Consider the following 16,970-nt stretch of genomic DNA (forward strand, 5'->3'; position numbering starts at 1 on the left):
GGTTTTCGGTTGTATCGAAACCCATACCGTGGAACTCGCCACTAGCATGGAAGAAACCAACAAATAGCACGAAAAGCTTGCCTACGTTGGAATTGCGACAAATAAAAAAGGACTACGAATCTCTCAAAACGGACGGGTTACACGAAGAAGCCGCATTACTGCAACGACGACGAGTTGAAAAAATATACGAATATTATGGATATTAATTTTTTTTGTTATGCATTCTTTTGTATTTCTTTTCTAATTTTAATATATTTTTATTTAAATATTTAAGTTAATGGGTTTTTATTTGTTTAGTTTATTTATTAAAAGAAAATAATAAAAAATGGTGACGTGACAATGAGGAGCTACAACACCATTACACCCCAAACAACAAAAACCTATCATTTGTTGACTGAAGTCACGTGTCACAATTCGCCCCAATGGTATCCCTCCACTACACATAGTCTTATGATGGTTTTATCTTTCCACATGCAAATCACATATTAGTTATTCCATTATTTTAAAATGTCAATAACTTTTGCATACAACATTTTTATGGTGAAAAACGATTGTTATTATGGTAAACTTAAAAAAAATCATATTAAAAGGTATAAGACCATGAGTAGTCATAAAACCCCACTACCAGGCGTTATGCGTCACATGGCGCCCAATCAGAATTATAGTTTTTTACAAAAACTGGGTGTAGTTATAATGCCTCACCCCTAGGCGTTATGCGCCACGTGGCGCCCCAGTCACGTTTACACTTTTTTGCACCCACCATCGGATCCAATTATTACGGCCACCACGATCAAACACAATCAAACATTCCGGTCACCGGATGTTTGTGTAATTACGTAAATTACACAATCAAACATTCCGGCCACGATCAAACACAATCAAACATTCCGGCCACCGGATGTTTGTGTTTGTGTAATTATGTAAATTAAGCCGTACACAAACACAATCAAACACATGAAAACCCACCACCGGATCCATTCATTCCAGCCACAATGAAAACCATCGGATCCAATTATTCCGGCCACCATGAAACCCACTGGATCCATTATTCCGGCCACCATGAAAACCCACCACCGGTTCAATTATTCTGGACACCATGAGATCCACCGGCCACCATGAAACCCACCATGAAAACCACCGGATATTGACTGGATTAACGAAGAAGAATTTGTTTTTCTTAATTCTCGCGCCTTGACCCGCGTTATATATAAAACGCTAGAAAAAAAAAAGGAAACCCAAAACGCCGGGGGGGGGGGGGGGTGCCTCCGGCGTTATAGCTCAAAACGCCGTAAAAACGGGCCGACTACAGATGGTCTAAGCGATTTAAAATGAAATGAGAATTAATTAACATGTTTCTTGGATGTGAAGAGATGAAATATGTACTACTAATTTATACTATTATTCTTTTAATTCTCACTTGTCACATGTCAACTAATTATTGTTTATCACACTTTTTATTTTGTTGGTATTTGTTGAATAATCCAACTTTTATTTCAAATCAATAAAGGTTTTTGAAAATATATTTTAAAAGTAAGTTTTCAGTTCAAAATTTGATTTTCTTTTTTTTTGTTCATGTAATGAACAAATATCACTACTCGTGAAATTTTATTACTCATTTTAAAACCATTTTAAAAACAAAATAAAATAAAACTGAGTATATTAATAAAATGTATGGAAAATATTGTTGTTTATAGCAGCAGAATTTTCGTAACGAATAACAAACTCAATAACTTTCCACCGTTGGATCAATATATTATATATCCAACAATCTTCACTCTCTCTCCTCAACGGACTACTACTACTACTCTTGGTCTTTAGAGACAGGGGCGGACCTACATAGTAGCCGTCGGGGTCCCGGGACACCAATGTTTTTTAAAATTTATTTAGAAGCGATATAGAAAATTTTTGAAGGACCCCATATAAATTATCACTTGGACCCCATAACAATGTTACAGATCTGCTCTGCTGGGAAAGATCCTTGTTTTGGTGTGGAATGTCCCAGGTTCGAGTCTCATCCACAATCCGTTTTTTCTATGTTTTTGCTATTTTCTTTTTTAGTCAAATAGTCAATATAATAATTAGGGTTTTTTAAGTTTATAACATCAACCAGAACCAGAACAGATCTGAACGTTGTTGCTCAACCTCAACTCCTCAACACTGCTCAAGCATCCGCAAGACCGCCACCAACCCACCACCTGCCGCCGCGGCCCTTCTCAGCCACCATCCATCCCTTTGGCGCTCCTCTGTCTTCATTGCTTTCTGATTTTGCCACAACTTTCAGGTAATTTTAAACACTTACTCCATAAAATAAAGATATCCAATTGATTGATTTTATGCAATTATTTACTTAGATTAGTAACTGTATGTTGTATATTATTGTTAGATTACGACTTTGTTATGTCAAAAACTTAATTTTAAGGTTAGTTATTCAAGAATCATTGAAAAGAATGGGGAAAGGGTTTGAAGATGGGGTATTGTTATATATATATATATTATAGATTTAGAGAAGAGCCATGCTATGGAGTTAGGGTTTGAGGAGAGTAGCACGGTTTAGATCGTGCAAAAACGGTTCATTTAAGAGTGTTTCAATTTGGCTCGGGTCAAAACGATTCTTTTTTCAAAATTTTAATTTTGTTCAGGTCGAAACTGGCTTTGACCACTAGACTCTTGTTGAATAGAGTTGTAACATAATAAGTTAATTAAGCATAACTTAGATGGTCTAGCTATTTACGAGTATGAGGAATTTTGTGAGAAACGCGGTATATATCTAAAATGGGTTTAGTCATGTTAAATTAGTAGCAAAAGGAATATTTGGAGCCTGTATTTATTTACTTTCTATTTCGTAATGGCAAAGCTTTGATTTTGCAGACGGAAGCATGTAACTTGTTCATATCATGATTGTAATGTTTTCTCTTATCGTTTTGAATGACATCCTATTGTGTGGGTTTTATTATAATGATATTGTTTTCTATTATGTTTCTCCACTCGACCCGACCTGACCTGACCCGACCCAAACAACGACCGACCCAAAAATTTGAACGCCGAAAATAACGGGACCCCGTTGTCAAAAAATCCTGGGTCCGCCACTGTTTAGAGAGAGAGAGAACTAACTAACTGTGTGTGAGAGAGATGATGAATACCAACAACACCAACACCATTGATCAAATTCCAGCAATCAACGGCTCAAATTCACTCGCCGGCGTACGCCGCAGCCGAGACACAGACGCCTCAAGCTCCAATTCCAGTAAAAGAAGAAAATTTGATACACTTGTTGTAATTCAGCTGCAAAACGACTCGGAGGATAATGTAATTTCTTCACCTGAATCCGGTGATCATGTTGTTACGTCTTCATGTTCAAAGCATGATTTGAGCTTAGATCTGAAGGTATAATTCAAATAAAATTCTATATTAATTTAGTTAATTATTATTGTTTATTTATTAATTGTATGAACGTTTAATTACAGTCCGAGCTTCGTTTCGTAACGGAAACCTCCATGTCCAGCAATGACGGTTTCAGGTTATTAATTAATTTATTATAATAATTTATAAATTTCTATTTAAATCGCTTTTAATTAGTGAATTAATGTGTATGAATTAATATGAATTTACTTATCTCTTTCACTTTCCGTAACGAACAGATTCTTAATTTCATATTCACTATATAAAAAAGTTAAAAAACCTTCATGTTAATAATATGATTAATAATAATTTACAGCAGAGAAGCGAGTTCTTCAAGCGAGATTTGTTTAAATTCTGACGAAATGGAGTCATCTTCAACGCTGAAACCGAATCCACCAAGTCGAAAACATCCGAATAATCCTACTGCGGAGGAGATCGAGGCGTTTTTCGCAGTCATGGAATCGAAATAACATAAACGATTCGCTGATAAGTAAGTATCGATCGATTTAATTCGCTTCGTAAAACCTAATTACATTAATCTAATTAGTAATTACACTGATGTTTTGATCTCAGATACAATTATGATATTGTGAATGACGTACCAATGGACGGTAGGTACCAATGGGTTTTATTGAAGCCGTAATTGTGGAAATCAAGCAGGCAAGCATGAAAATTGAACCCAAATAATAATAATAATTTCCTACTGTCACTAATTTTTGAAATTCCAGTTTGTTTAATTAGTTATGGCAGTTAAAAGGAAATTACATATCCTGTTTATTATTATGAATATTATTATTATGTATATGTGTAGGCAGGTCGATCATCAAAATTCCTAACTATTATCTTTGATTTCATCCTTAATTTGTGTCATACAACATTTTAGAAGCTTCCTCTGCAACTATCACTGTTGACTGTCAGTAATTTTTTTGTGGGGTATGTCCTTATGCTAAGCTAAACATAGGGATTTGAACCCCTCTATATTAATTACTGTGTCAGATGATACAATGTGTTCATGACTAATTTGTCCTTTTTCTTTTTTATATCCAAATAACTTACTATTTAACCCAAAACATTTCTCACCCCATTATCCCCCTTCTTGTCTGTTGTTGATCAATTTATCAAGAATTTTGTAAAATAATTAATCATTAGGTTGTATGTTATGAGTTAACTAGAAGGGTTCTAGTAAAAACGTTGCATCACTTCAATGCATACAGTGAAATTTTAATTAGCTAATCCTTAATTATTTAACTAATATTTAGATAACAAATTTCAACAAATAAAATAAACGTGAGTGTATTTGTATATGATTGATGAGTTTAAAGTGGATCTCATCTACCAAAAATGGGTTTGGCGCCGGAGTGATAATGGTGGTTGTGTTGTGGTTTGGTACCAGTTTTGGCTAGTGACTTTGCTTTTGGCGCCTCCTTGGCGTCTCCACAAAGTAAAGCCTAACTAATAGCTGTATAATTTGAATAAATCTAAATTAACCTATCCCGTCGCGTTTACTAATATTTTGATAATATGATAATATATGATTCATCTATTGAGTGTATGAAAAGTTATAATCATACTATATAGTATTCCATTCTAGGGAAGGTAGGGTCCATTCAACTAGCTTTTGGATCTAGATCTTAATCATACATTGGGCATGTTGTTCTTTCTACTACCTTCAAAAGTTGAATCAGATCAATGTATGTTGCGGTCAAAGATGTATATGAAAAATATGAGCTGGTCAGTTTGGTGTGATCAAGCTTTCAGGGTCACACTTTTTTGCATTTTGAGTTAGTTATCCTTTTAGAATGTTACTTTATAGTACACATGGTTTTGTGGAAGTCAACAAAGTTATTTTTCTTTTTAAAATTTCTTTGTTGTACTTGGATGGAATATTAAAAAAATAAAAAGAAAAGGTTCATTAAAATTTAAAATTTTCCATCACAGAATAAAAGTCGATGCAAAAGTGAAAATGATAATTATTGGATTGGATTGATTGTTCGGATCGAAAATGGTTACATAAGCATTCTGACTAAACCAGTTTAAACCGTATGTATTTGAACTGGTTGGTTAAAAAAATTTTGTTAATAATTTTTACCGAGTGTGTGTTGTATTCCGGCTTACAATTATCCATGTCACCTTCAATTTTCATTAGCATATATTTTGTGTATTCCAGCCTCCAATTATCCATACAACCTTCGATTTTCGTTTAACATTGCAAATCCATACCAAATTACCAATCTACAAGGTAGTTTCGCATTTTGTTTGAAAATATGTTATGAATTTTGATATTATACAGTTTTTGAAACTGGTCCGACACTGAATTGATAAATCATAAAACGACCAGTCAGATTATTAAAATATTGAACTGCCACTTCTCCTAGGATTCTTTTGAGTGATCATTTCATCAACTATGCCACCTTATCTTTAGAAATTATTTAAATCGATTTCCATAAATAGCTATTTCCAAGAAGGTGAAACCAAAAGTAGTTTGGTCGGAGGATACTGCTAAACACTAAAATCGAAACTTAAATGATGATTAAGTTTGAATATTTTTATATGGTTGCGGTTATTAATCGAATCAAACTGATAGATAACAAACCATTTGAAAGTGAGCCTAATTTTAAGCCTAAAAAAGAAAACTTGGTATCATTAACAATGGCAATCGAGAATTTTAATATACATTAAGCTCCAAATATGTATTAGACGTTTAAACTTGACCCGGTTAAACTTGACTTACATATAAAGGCTTAACGTTTAGTTAACTACAACAATTTACACAATTTACCAATAACGAAAACTGAAACTTTTCAACTATGAGCTAAAAATCAAATTAAACGAAAGCTAATCTTGATTCATGCTCGGATGAAATTTGTATGTACATAATTAATTTTCTATATGTTGCATCAAAGCATAGTAAAGAGTGAGAGAATGGGCATAGTTCTTATTAGTCATTTTCATCTTTAATTTCCAAGTATTTATATGGGTTCTCATGACTATTTGTATAATTATTAAACTTTGAGAACCAGCATTGCAAAAACTGCAAATTACATGGATCAACCAAGAAATTAACTCGATATAAGTAAACAATATTGAATCAATAGTATTAAAATGAATCAAATTATTCTGTGTTTTATTAATAACAAGTCAAATGAGTGTAACGGTCCAAACTCCAAACATGCTAAAAGAAAGTTACAAAATACTGTGTGTGTGTGGGGGGGGGGGGGGTGGGGGGGGGGGGGGGTGGGAGGAGGCTATATCTATTAGAGGATATCCAAAATATGTTCCTTCCACATGTATAAATAATCTATCTATTATATAGTTATCAGGATACAAATATACAATATTAAATTAAAATCATTAGTATTAAAATGAATTAAATTGGGTTGTATTTAATTAACAAGTCAAACGAGTGTAACAAATTGGCATTATCTATATAAAATATAGTCAAGTAAAATTAACTTAATCTGATTAAGTCACTAAATAGATAAACAAAATAAAAAAAAAGTGTTTGCTAAACGTATTTTACATGTTTATAATACTTTGATTTAATTTTCAAATATGAAATATGAATATTGAAAAGAATATAAAATTTTATATTATATATTATTAAAAAAATATGTAAAGTGAAAGGGGGACAAAGAGAAGATGTGGATGCACGTGGTGTGTGGTGTTTGAGATCGTAATGCTTCGGATCCGATGCCAATTTTTATATAATAACTACAAAACCGAGATCGGCAGCTAGAAAGTGAGAATGTTGCTATGCCTTTTCATCAAACCAACAAACCCTTTCTGTACTTTCTTTTATTTTGGATACATTTGATTAATCAATAATTTTAAATGTAATAAAATATTTGGTATGACTTAAAACAAAAATTTCACCAATACATAAAAACTAGAAAAATATATGTCAAGCTTTAGTTAAATGGGTAGTATTACTTGAGCAGGTAGCGGGCTCGACCATTATAGCGACCTAAAGCGAAAAGTTTATAAGGCATTATTTTTTAAATTGTGTTTTTGAATCGTCACCTTACCGCGACTTTATGTAACAAACTCCCAATTTTATTTAACCACACCCAGTCATGTTTGTCGCCTTGACAAATGCCTCGCATGGTCTTAAACAAGCTCATCATGCTTGGTTCCAACGACTAAGCAGCTTCCTTATATTTTTGGGTTTTCATGCAGTTAAACCTACACCTCCTTATTTTTCAGTGGGCTTCGTGCATTTTTTATTTATTGGTTTAGTTGAACGATGTTTTTCTCATTGCAGTAATGAGGCTACTATTCGTATGTTATGGAAAACTGGTTAAACAAACAGAGAATTAGCCGAAAAACACGCAAGAAAATAGAGAAGATGATTCAAGGTCTAGCCAAATTATAAGATGGTATAATGAGATTACGAAAACACCCTTAATTTTTTTTATCCAAATCTGGCGTTGTATATCTTTATTATTTTATAGTTAAGATATATGTGTTATCATTATCTATTTTGGGGGTGTTTGAGTGAGCTTTTAGAATTGTTTTTTTTTTGCTTATTTGCTTTTTGAAAAGCAAAAAACAACTTTTGAAAAACTTCATTTTGAAGTTTTTGGAGGAGCTTTACTGAACAACTTTTGTTTTTTAACAAACAAATAACGAATAAACAAGTTTTAAAAGCTCACCCAAACACCCCCTTTATACCTATAATATAAGAATTTGCTTTTAAGGATCTTGACAAGCTAAGTAGTTTTGTGGGTCCTAACATAACCTACAAAACATATGTTTCTTCTTAGCTATGCGAAGTACACTCATGATGTTCTTACTCAAGCCGGTTTACTTGACTTAAAACATGACGGTCTCGTAAGCAGGGATGCTCAATATTAAAAAAAAAATAGTTTTTCATTTCGAATTGAACTTGAATTTTAAGTGTCGAATTCGGATTTGATGTAGTAATTGAATTTTGAATCGAGTATGAATTAAAGATTTTAAAATTCTCGTTTTTATTAAGAAAGCCCATTGGGCTTGACGAACATAACCACATCAGATCCAGTGGGCTAATTACATGAACAACTTTGTCTTGTTACTCAAGTCCTTGGTTACACCGTTACAGCAATCAACGATCTTCATCAAGACGCACACAGTCACACACACACACATAACAGATTAATAATTAATAAATAAAGCGATGGCAAGAGAAGTATCTGAAAGCTGTATGGATACGTTGTTAACTGAGATCGTATCCTCTTATTCCACCAGATTTTACGCCAGTAAGCCCGAGCTTGCTGCTCGCCGCCTCGAAGCTATCGGCTACCAGGTCGGCCACCAGCTCGCCGAAAGGTATTCATTCAATTCACAAACCATACTAATTAATTTCAACGTCAATTTATCATTTATTCATGTAATTGTTCTAGTTTGCAACACTACGTCTAAGCTAGTGTTCCATCCAGTAGATTTGCCATAACAGTTATACAGATAGATAACTTTAGGTTTTTTAATTATTAAATGGACATAATACTAAAGATGCATATTAGATGTTTATTTCTAGCTTAGAATTTTAAACCTAGGTAGTGAATTGATCTTCATTTCTGCACTGCATTGCAACTTGATGAGTTCTGTTTCATTTCCGACTAAAAATTAATTTTATTCGCTTCCTTTGATCGTAATTGAACAACAGCGTCTACGTCTAAGCTATTGTTCCTTCTAATTAGGATGCTAAGTTATTGGATTTTGAGGCCAGAGATAGATTTTTTTTAAAATTGAAAAGTTTTAGGGTTCATATGTTGAACCCCTGCCTTAGAATTTTAGGAAATCAGACTTTCGGTGCGTCTGTTGGAATTTAAAACTCTTAAAATCATCTAAATCATTGTTCTCTTGCTTGAAACTCTCTATTAAGCTATTAAAACAAACATAATATCTTCATTTCTGCACTGGATTGAAAGTTACTGAGTTTTGATATTGGTTAGGTATACGATGGACCGTCCACGGTTTACTGATCACCTAGAGGCGATTAAGTTCATATGCAAAGATTTCTGGTCTGAGCTTTTCAAGAAGCAGATAGACAATTTAAAGACTAACCATAGAGTAAGGATATTTTAGATCCCAAAATTTTCAAATAGAAGTTATTATGTTTTGTGAGCAATGGGTTGTTATTATTTATTTATTTTTGTTGCAGGGTACGTTTGTGTTGCAGGATAATAAGTTTCGCTGGCTGTCACGCGTGTCACCGGATCTAGCAGTAGAAAGTTCTGGTGCTACTCAAGATACTACTAGCATGCATCTGTATTTTCCGTGTGGGATTATAAGAGGAGCACTTTCAACTTTAGGGATTCCCTGTGCTGTTACGGCTGATGTTTCAAGCCTTCCTGCGTGTAAGTGTCATTAATATTTCCAACTGAAAAACTTTAGGAAGCCTTAAAAGAACATGGGCCCTATATGATCAAATATATCTGCATTACTAACAAGATGGCTTTTGTTCTTGTGGACTGATGTGCAGGTTCATTTGTAATCCGAATCAAGGTGTAGCAATCTTACTACAAGAGTTAAAGTGGACCGAAAGGTATGGCTTTTCCTGATCTTCAAACCAAGCACTATAGTTTCTGATTTTCTGTCATGATCATGTAAACAAGTAATTTAGCCGTAACTAGAAATAGGTGACACTTCCCAAATAAATATGTTCATAATTCATAAGAGATGTAGATTTGTGGGAACTCACAGAAAATAATTTCTTCTTGTTGGCTCGGATTCGGATGTATGTCACAACGTGTTTTTTGTATTAGTATTTACCATGTGGTTGGCAATATTTGACATGACACGAAAAAAAATCTGCTTTTGGTTGGGATATATCGGTAAATAAACGGGTTGTGTTTGGGTTCGCCTGTTTTATTAAATGGGTCTTGTTTGTTTACTTTTAGCCTGTTTAAAAAACAGTTGACCCGCTTAACTTGTTTAACCTATTGTTTTATAACACGCCAACCCGGTTAACATGTTTACAACTTGACAAGGTCAACTGAACATGTAAAAAATTGGTTAAATGGGTCATAGTGGCACCTGTTTTAATAAAGTGGTTGTGTTCGGTTGACCTTTTTATATGATTACTTATGCAGGGCGACCCAGTTAACCCGCTTATGACCGTTTAACCCATTTTTAAACCTGTTTACCCAAACAAGTTCGCAGGTTTGACATGCTTAGAAAATGGGTAAAACAGGCTGTGCCAGGTTACGCAATTTTAGGCATGGAGGTTAGGGCTGTTATTTTTTACACGAATAAAAGATGTGGGTCGTGTTCGGATTGAACATTTGACCCACGAGCTCGCAAACTGTCAACCCGACATGATTGACACCACTTATATACTATTGGCAAAATGGGTGGGCTAGGTTATGGGTCAAAGGGGTTACTTTTAGTAAATGTCTAAAAATATTGGGCGGCCCTGTTAACATTTTATGTTCGGACTTCAGTTATTCTAGTGTTAAAACAATTGATGTTGAAATATAACTTTTAAAAACTATTTATTATGCATTTGAATATGTTATGAAGAGTATTTCTTTTAGGTTAACCCATTTTGACTCTTAAAGATAAAACATTACCTAAACCGACCATTTGTTGATAGATGAGTTAAAAATTATTACTTGTATTCATCACATTAGGCGCCTTTTTATAACCATGCAAATGCCTCGAAATGCCTTGTTGAGTCTGGCTACGCAGAAACCAGTTAAGACCCGCGGCCCAAACTAGGACCGTCCTGATTCATGAACCTGTAGTTAATGGTTCGGACTAAGATCCGCCATTTATATAAATAAATCATGGCTTTTGATTCAATCCGGTCCAAACCTAAACACATTATAACTGCTTTAAAACATCATAACACAAGTTCTAGAATTGTAAAGAGTAAATCTCACAAGATATATAATGGCTTCGGCCTTTGGGTGAATATTTAAAAACCCGTCTTTAAGACTCTTTTATTCTCTAAGAAACATGTTGATTTGGGGTGAAAAAATAAAGACTTCCTGATTGGTTCACTCAAGTCCTCCCAATATTGGGAGGCTTGTTATTCCAATTGCAATAATAAAAAATCATTTAATTCAACACAAATTATACTTACGCAATTTGTAGCTGCTCAAATTAAACGTTATATTTATTGAGCTTAAAAGAAGTCCAAACGGGTTGTCACCACCCACCGCCATTGTTTATCGCTATCATCTACTCGCCTTCGTCAAAGCCACCATCAACAACATCATGATCGTTGCCACCACCTTCGCTATTGCGGAGCAAAACAAATGTGTTTTGTGAATTTGTGGAATCGATTCAATATGAAGCAATTAGTGCTGAATTCGTGGGATATGTAACATAAAACAATTGATCAATCATGAGTTGAAGAGAATGTGAATTGAACTGCATTACTTTCAGAATAAGAAGATTGCATAGGGTTTCACTGATGGATTGCGAACTGAATCGACTATACTTGATATCGGGTTTTTAAAACGTGTACTTTATTCAAGTTTTTTGGGTTAATCTGAAACCTATAAAGCAAGACCAACAACCAACCCAAACTACTACCATGATGGATCTACCGTGTCTTAATTCTATACAATTTTATTAAAACGGAATGAGAATAATAAATCTAGTATTGTTACAAGAAAATGAATATATAATTAGCAATGCATTATTATTTAATTGCAGGAGACAAAAAACATGAATATAAAATGCTTTTTTATATTCATAAAATTTACGCCAGAAAAACAAAGTCAAAGAGCAAAATAGCTACAAAAATAAAAAATAAAAAATTGATAGGAGTCATAGGACCAATAAAATACTTAATAGGTACGCAAGCCTAACTTCACGGGGCTTATAATAAGACTTTGTAGGGGCAACAAGCTACGCCGTTTGGTCTTTTTAAATTGCAAAACCCGGTATTAAAACTTATTTTAAAAAGCAATAACAGGGTAATCTAACACCATCCACGATTGGATAACTACATATCATTTTTAGGCTTGTAAACGAACCAAACGAACATGAACACAAGCATGTTCGTGTTCGTTTGTTTAACTTTAACCAAACTTGAACACGAAAATATTATCGAACACACTCTTTTGTTAATTTTTGATTATTAAGGAAACGGGGATGTTCGTATTTGTTCATGTTCTTTAATTTAAAAATTAAAAGAATAGTTCACAAACGTAAACAAACACAAATGAACAAAAACAAACAAAAGCAAATGAAGATAATAGAACAAATATAAACAAATGCAAATGAACATAACTGAACACACATAACCAAGTATATATATACATATAATTTAAAGGAGCCTTATTTATGTTTATATTTATATAAACATAACTACTTATTTTTTATTTTAAGCGAATACATAAACATAAATGAACGAACATAAACGAACTTTATGAACATATATAAATGAACAACGAACAAAACGTGTGTTCGTGTAATTGTAACAACCCAGCTACCACCGCACCGTAATATTGTCCGCTTTAGCCGGACGTACCGCCATCGCCTCATGGATTTGTTTTTGGTTGCCCAGGTGGTCACCCATTCTCATACTACTCTCACATGAGCACGCTTAACTGTGGAATTCTCCTCTCATCGACTACCATTAAACGCCGAAAACGCGTGATGATGGGGAAGATATCCACCTTATTATAAAGAATCCTTATTATAAAGAAGGTTTAGTTTTCCTTCCCAACCGATGTGGGATGTCACAGTAATCGTGGTTGTTTATTTAATTAAAAATGAACAAATCATGTATGTTTGTTTATTAAATAAACGAATTTTCCACTGACCAGCTCATAATGTTCTGTTAATTTACAGGCCTACCCGTTTTAACCAGAAGCGGTCTAGACCGAACCCGAATATTCTGACCCTCAACTTGCGGAGCTTAATGGTTTCAAATTGGGGTGTCCAAATCCTAAATCACCTGCCACATTACTGGATATCCCCACTTGACACTCAAATCTAACCTGTCTTTTGTCTTTCTGCTAAACAACAAATATCGCACACCAATTAATCAATTTTAACAAGCAATCATCCACTACCTCCTTTTCCTTTCATATTCAAATGTTTGTTTTTCCTCTGCTTTTTTAAGGTTTCATTCTGAACCAAAACATTTCTTTAGACAAGACTAGAAAGACCTATAAACATCCGTGGGAATCTAAATCTAAGGATAAACAGGTCACGTATCGTTTCATTTTACTTTAAAGTTTATACTATATTAAAGGATACCGCAACCGGGCCGTAAGCCCAGCCCGTTTGAGATTTCTTGTTTACGAAGTTATAAACCCTTGTTTAGTTTCTCTCTCTCTCTATATATATAGTGTTATCTACTTGTAATGTATATCATTTTGCCAATTGTGAACGTAGGTTAGTCTAGACTAAACAACGTTAAATCGTTCGTTTATTTGCTTTCGTCAGATTAGACCAAACCAAGTTAAATCTTTAAGTTCGTTTATTTGATTTCGTGTTTCGTGTTTGTGCTTTAATCCTAACATATGTGACCATGCCCACTTGAGATTCGTCATTCATTGATGTTTGCTTTTGATCTATGATTGTAGCTATGAATCTGTGGTTTATGTTATAGAATCTTAATTATTTATAACCACTGTTGGATCTTAATTGTGTTTGCAACCTTGAATAGTTTATAATTTTACAATTTTTGAAGCCCTAAATTATTTATTTATTTATTTATTTTAACAGATTATGCCAAACAAGCCCCAGAAGTCTTCAGGGTTAGTGACATCATATGCATGATTATTTGACTACTTTCTCTATAATTTTTAATGATTTGAGTAATTTTGTGCGCGTTAATACAGCAAAGGTAAAAGAACACGGGTGTGTGATATTTACAATGATGCCGAAGATCAATATATGTGTTTGGAGAGAGCAGGAATACTATTGGAACGTTTAGATACCGCGTTACCTATGTTTGTCAAGTGTATGCTCCCGTCCAACGTTCTCTATAGTTTTTGGTTGGTAAGCAACGAGTACTTAAACCATAGATACTAGAGGTGGTAAAACGGGCCGGTTGGGTAACCGGTCAAAATGAGTTATCTTGTACGGGTTGACCCTAAACATGTTTCCGACTTTCCGTCAAGAAAAAATTGGTTTGATTAACGAATTTCTTGGAAAAAAAATTATCAAAGAGGTTGTATGGGTTAACACTTTCCTTCTATCGGGTTCATTTTAGCTCGTTTCATTTTTAGGTTGACCCTAAACATGTTTTTGTAAAAAAAAAATGTCTAACGAGTTTCATGAAAATAAATTGATTAAAGATATTGTATGTATTTGACTCGTTTAAGTTTTAGCTACCTATAATCATACCCATTCAACCCGTTAATGATATAATATTACGCAAATTGACTATTGTATAAATAAACGGGTCGAACTTATTCTTTACCCTCTACGGTATTTTAACAAGTTCAATTTCTATTTGTAATATTATTAAATCGAGTTTTTATGATCACAGATTCTTCCAAAGAAATTTTGTATCATGCACTTACCAGAACATGATACAACGGTTACTCTGGTGGATGAGTTTGGAAAGGAGTTTGAGACAAAGTACTTGAAGGCGAGGTGTGGCTTAAGTGGCGGTTGGAGAGGATTTTCAATTGCTCAAAAGTTACTACAGGGTGATATATTGTTGTTTCATTTGATTGGAAGCTGCAAGCTACAGGTGATTACGGGGGTGTTCAGATGTGTGATATCGTTGTGATTATGTAATGTAAATAATCACAGTCGGTAATTATTTTTGTAGGTGCATATAGTAAGAAGATACGGTTTAGAAGCGGTAGAAGCAGCTGCTTGTCTAATGGAAATGCTCCCCCGGGTTAAAAGAACACGGTCGTTGACCTCGGGTAACTAAGTATATAAACACTTTCGATTTTCCTTACTGATTTTGCAACTAACTTTCATTAAGATTAAATATTATTAGAGAAATCTAAGCGTGACAAGATAAAGAAAGGAAAGAGGACCAAGAGACGCCCTAAGATGTGTATAGCGGGCCCACCAAGTTGGCGTCTCGCCCAATTGGATACGAATGTTGTTGAAGGTATTTGGCGATCGGTTTTGCTTTTGCTTTTCAGATGTAGTGGTAGTTTTGACTCGTTTACTTATAACTGAGTTGATTTGGGATATGTTATATATACTTGTAGGGTCCACGAGTGACGAGTCGCAAGCTGACCCTGACCAGCGTGGCTGCGATGCGCCAAATTTGTTGTATGATAATGGAATCAGCTGTGGGTCAGCTGTCCAAAGGATATGTAGTCCTACTGTTGCAAACTGAACACAAAGTTACATTCATGATAGAAAATTTCCCAGTTTTAATAGGTATTTTTTTAATATTTTGAAAAAGAAAAGTACAAGTAAGAAGAAAGCAAAACAAAAGGATGGATTTGAAAGTGTGGTAGCTTTTATAGTCATGTTTATGTAGGAACTTGGATTCAGTTTTGGCCTTTGTATCATGATGTAGTTAATAGAGTTAGACTTAGGTTGAGAGTTGAAACTAGTAGTTAACTGGTATAGTCTATATTGGTACTGGATTTCGGTTAATAACCGAACTAGTTGTTGGTCAACGCGGTCAAAACCGGTTATTTCAGTAGCTGGTTTTGATGTGTAAAATCTGTAACTTGTGTAACTGGGTAGGTTGACAACCTGAACGGGGTTGACCAACGACCGATTATAATGACAAGTTTTTGATAAAAATGCTAATCTTGTTTTTAAACTCTTTAAAACTCAAGAAGTTAATTTAAGTGATATGGATGACAAATTTATAGGGGTTCATTGGGTGTTAAGTGTTAACTAATCAACTCTGCGACATCCCCTTGATTCTTCAATTGGTAGTTGCTCCACTAACGTTTCTTTTTAAGGGAAAAGATCACCGATACACCAAGTGTCTCACTAGTTTAAAGAGAGTGGTCACGTTGTGCAATAGTTTCACTAATCCAATGTAGTCACTCAATGGAAACTCTTGTTGGATATTGTCCAAAAAAAAGTCGGAATATGGTGCTTATGGGAGGTTTAACAAAACATGTACCAATTACTAAAAATTCTTTTTTATTAGGTACACTTTCTCTTTGTGGTATTCCACCCCTTGCTTGTTTTTGGTCCAAAGATGAAATTCTTAATGATAGTTGGTTGTATTCACCTATTTTTGCAATAATAGCTTGGTCCACGGCGGGATTAACCGCATTTTATATGTGTCACTTTCTACGTCTTACTAATCTTTGGTAGTGATCATATCTCTCAAAGATCACCAAACCATCATCGGAATTAGTTGATGGTGGTGACAAAAATCACCAATCTCGATAATTAGGGCTTTTACTAGAAAAAGGTTTCTTAAGGTCCGATCCAAGGCTACAAAGACGTTTGGAACGAAAATGTTGGTTTTCCCGAAAAAATGCGAGTTTTCCAGCCAAAAACATTTTTCCGGCGATCTGTAACTAACGACGTTAGAATTATGTTAGTCGTGGACCATTAGAAACAAATACATTAAAAGATGGGACCGTCATCAACCAATTTGCTAGTTGGGACTGACAGCGAGCAAAAGATGCTGGTTTTGATTAATAAAAACCAATACACCATATTATATTAAAAGTTAA

At 34.2% G+C, this 16,970-nt stretch overlaps 3 protein-coding genes across 3 annotated transcripts in view; all 3 read left to right on the forward strand.

The window, feature by feature from the left end:
• LOC143537324 (B3 domain-containing protein At5g42700-like) overlaps positions 1–15,784 on the forward strand; it is a 94,868-nt gene extending 79,084 nt beyond the window's left edge. Inside the window, exons 2-8 of the mRNA XM_077031116.1 lie at positions 13,511–13,548; positions 14,071–14,102; positions 14,187–14,346; positions 14,840–15,046; positions 15,128–15,227; positions 15,305–15,421; positions 15,525–15,784. Coding sequence (XP_076887231.1) covers positions 14,074–14,102; positions 14,187–14,346; positions 14,840–15,046; positions 15,128–15,227; positions 15,305–15,421; positions 15,525–15,655 — 744 coding nt within the window. The 5' untranslated portion in view covers positions 13,511–13,548; positions 14,071–14,073 and the 3' untranslated portion in view covers positions 15,656–15,784. The remainder of the gene's footprint in view (positions 1–13,510; positions 13,549–14,070; positions 14,103–14,186; positions 14,347–14,839; positions 15,047–15,127; positions 15,228–15,304; positions 15,422–15,524) is intronic.
• LOC143537302 (uncharacterized) lies at positions 1,691–4,153 on the forward strand. The gene is made up of 5 exons (XM_077031097.1): positions 1,691–1,810; positions 3,095–3,384; positions 3,465–3,517; positions 3,716–3,889; positions 3,973–4,153. The coding sequence occupies exons 2-4, from the start codon at positions 3,130–3,132 to the stop codon at positions 3,867–3,869; spliced, it is 462 nt and encodes a 153-aa protein (XP_076887212.1). The 5' UTR covers positions 1,691–1,810; positions 3,095–3,129; the 3' UTR covers positions 3,870–3,889; positions 3,973–4,153.
• Positions 8,501–10,149, forward strand: LOC143537303 (uncharacterized). The gene is made up of 4 exons (XM_077031098.1): positions 8,501–8,706; positions 9,333–9,450; positions 9,542–9,737; positions 9,863–10,149. Exons 1-4 carry the CDS (start codon positions 8,555–8,557, stop codon positions 9,889–9,891), a joined length of 495 nt encoding a protein of 164 aa, XP_076887213.1. The 5' UTR covers positions 8,501–8,554; the 3' UTR covers positions 9,892–10,149.
• Positions 15,785–16,970: the final 1,186 nt, after the last annotated feature.

The sequence above is a fragment of the Bidens hawaiensis genome, unplaced genomic scaffold, assembly GCF_021521415.1.
Source record: "Bidens hawaiensis isolate Kalapana, Puna unplaced genomic scaffold, B.hawaiensis_p1.1 tig00011171_1, whole genome shotgun sequence".
NCBI classification, from domain to species: domain Eukaryota; kingdom Viridiplantae; phylum Streptophyta; class Magnoliopsida; order Asterales; family Asteraceae; genus Bidens; species Bidens hawaiensis.

Excerpts from the sequence above, each read along its gene's own strand:
- LOC143537302 (XM_077031097.1), top strand. The coding sequence starts at position 3,130 with ATGATGAATACCAACAACACCAACACCATTGATCAAATTCCAGCAATC. Across the intron at positions 3,385-3,464 it reads ATTTGAGCTTAGATCTGAAG|TCCGAGCTTCGTTTCGTAAC; the intron begins GTATAATTCAAA and ends GTTTAATTACAG. Across the intron at positions 3,518-3,715 it reads TCCAGCAATGACGGTTTCAG|CAGAGAAGCGAGTTCTTCAA; the intron begins GTTATTAATTAA and ends AATAATTTACAG.
- LOC143537303 (XM_077031098.1), top strand. The coding sequence starts at position 8,555 with ATGGCAAGAGAAGTATCTGAAAGCTGTATGGATACGTTGTTAACTGAG. Across the intron at positions 8,707-9,332 it reads GGCCACCAGCTCGCCGAAAG|GTATACGATGGACCGTCCAC; the intron begins GTATTCATTCAA and ends GATATTGGTTAG. Across the intron at positions 9,451-9,541 it reads ATTTAAAGACTAACCATAGA|GGTACGTTTGTGTTGCAGGA; the intron begins GTAAGGATATTT and ends TTTTTGTTGCAG.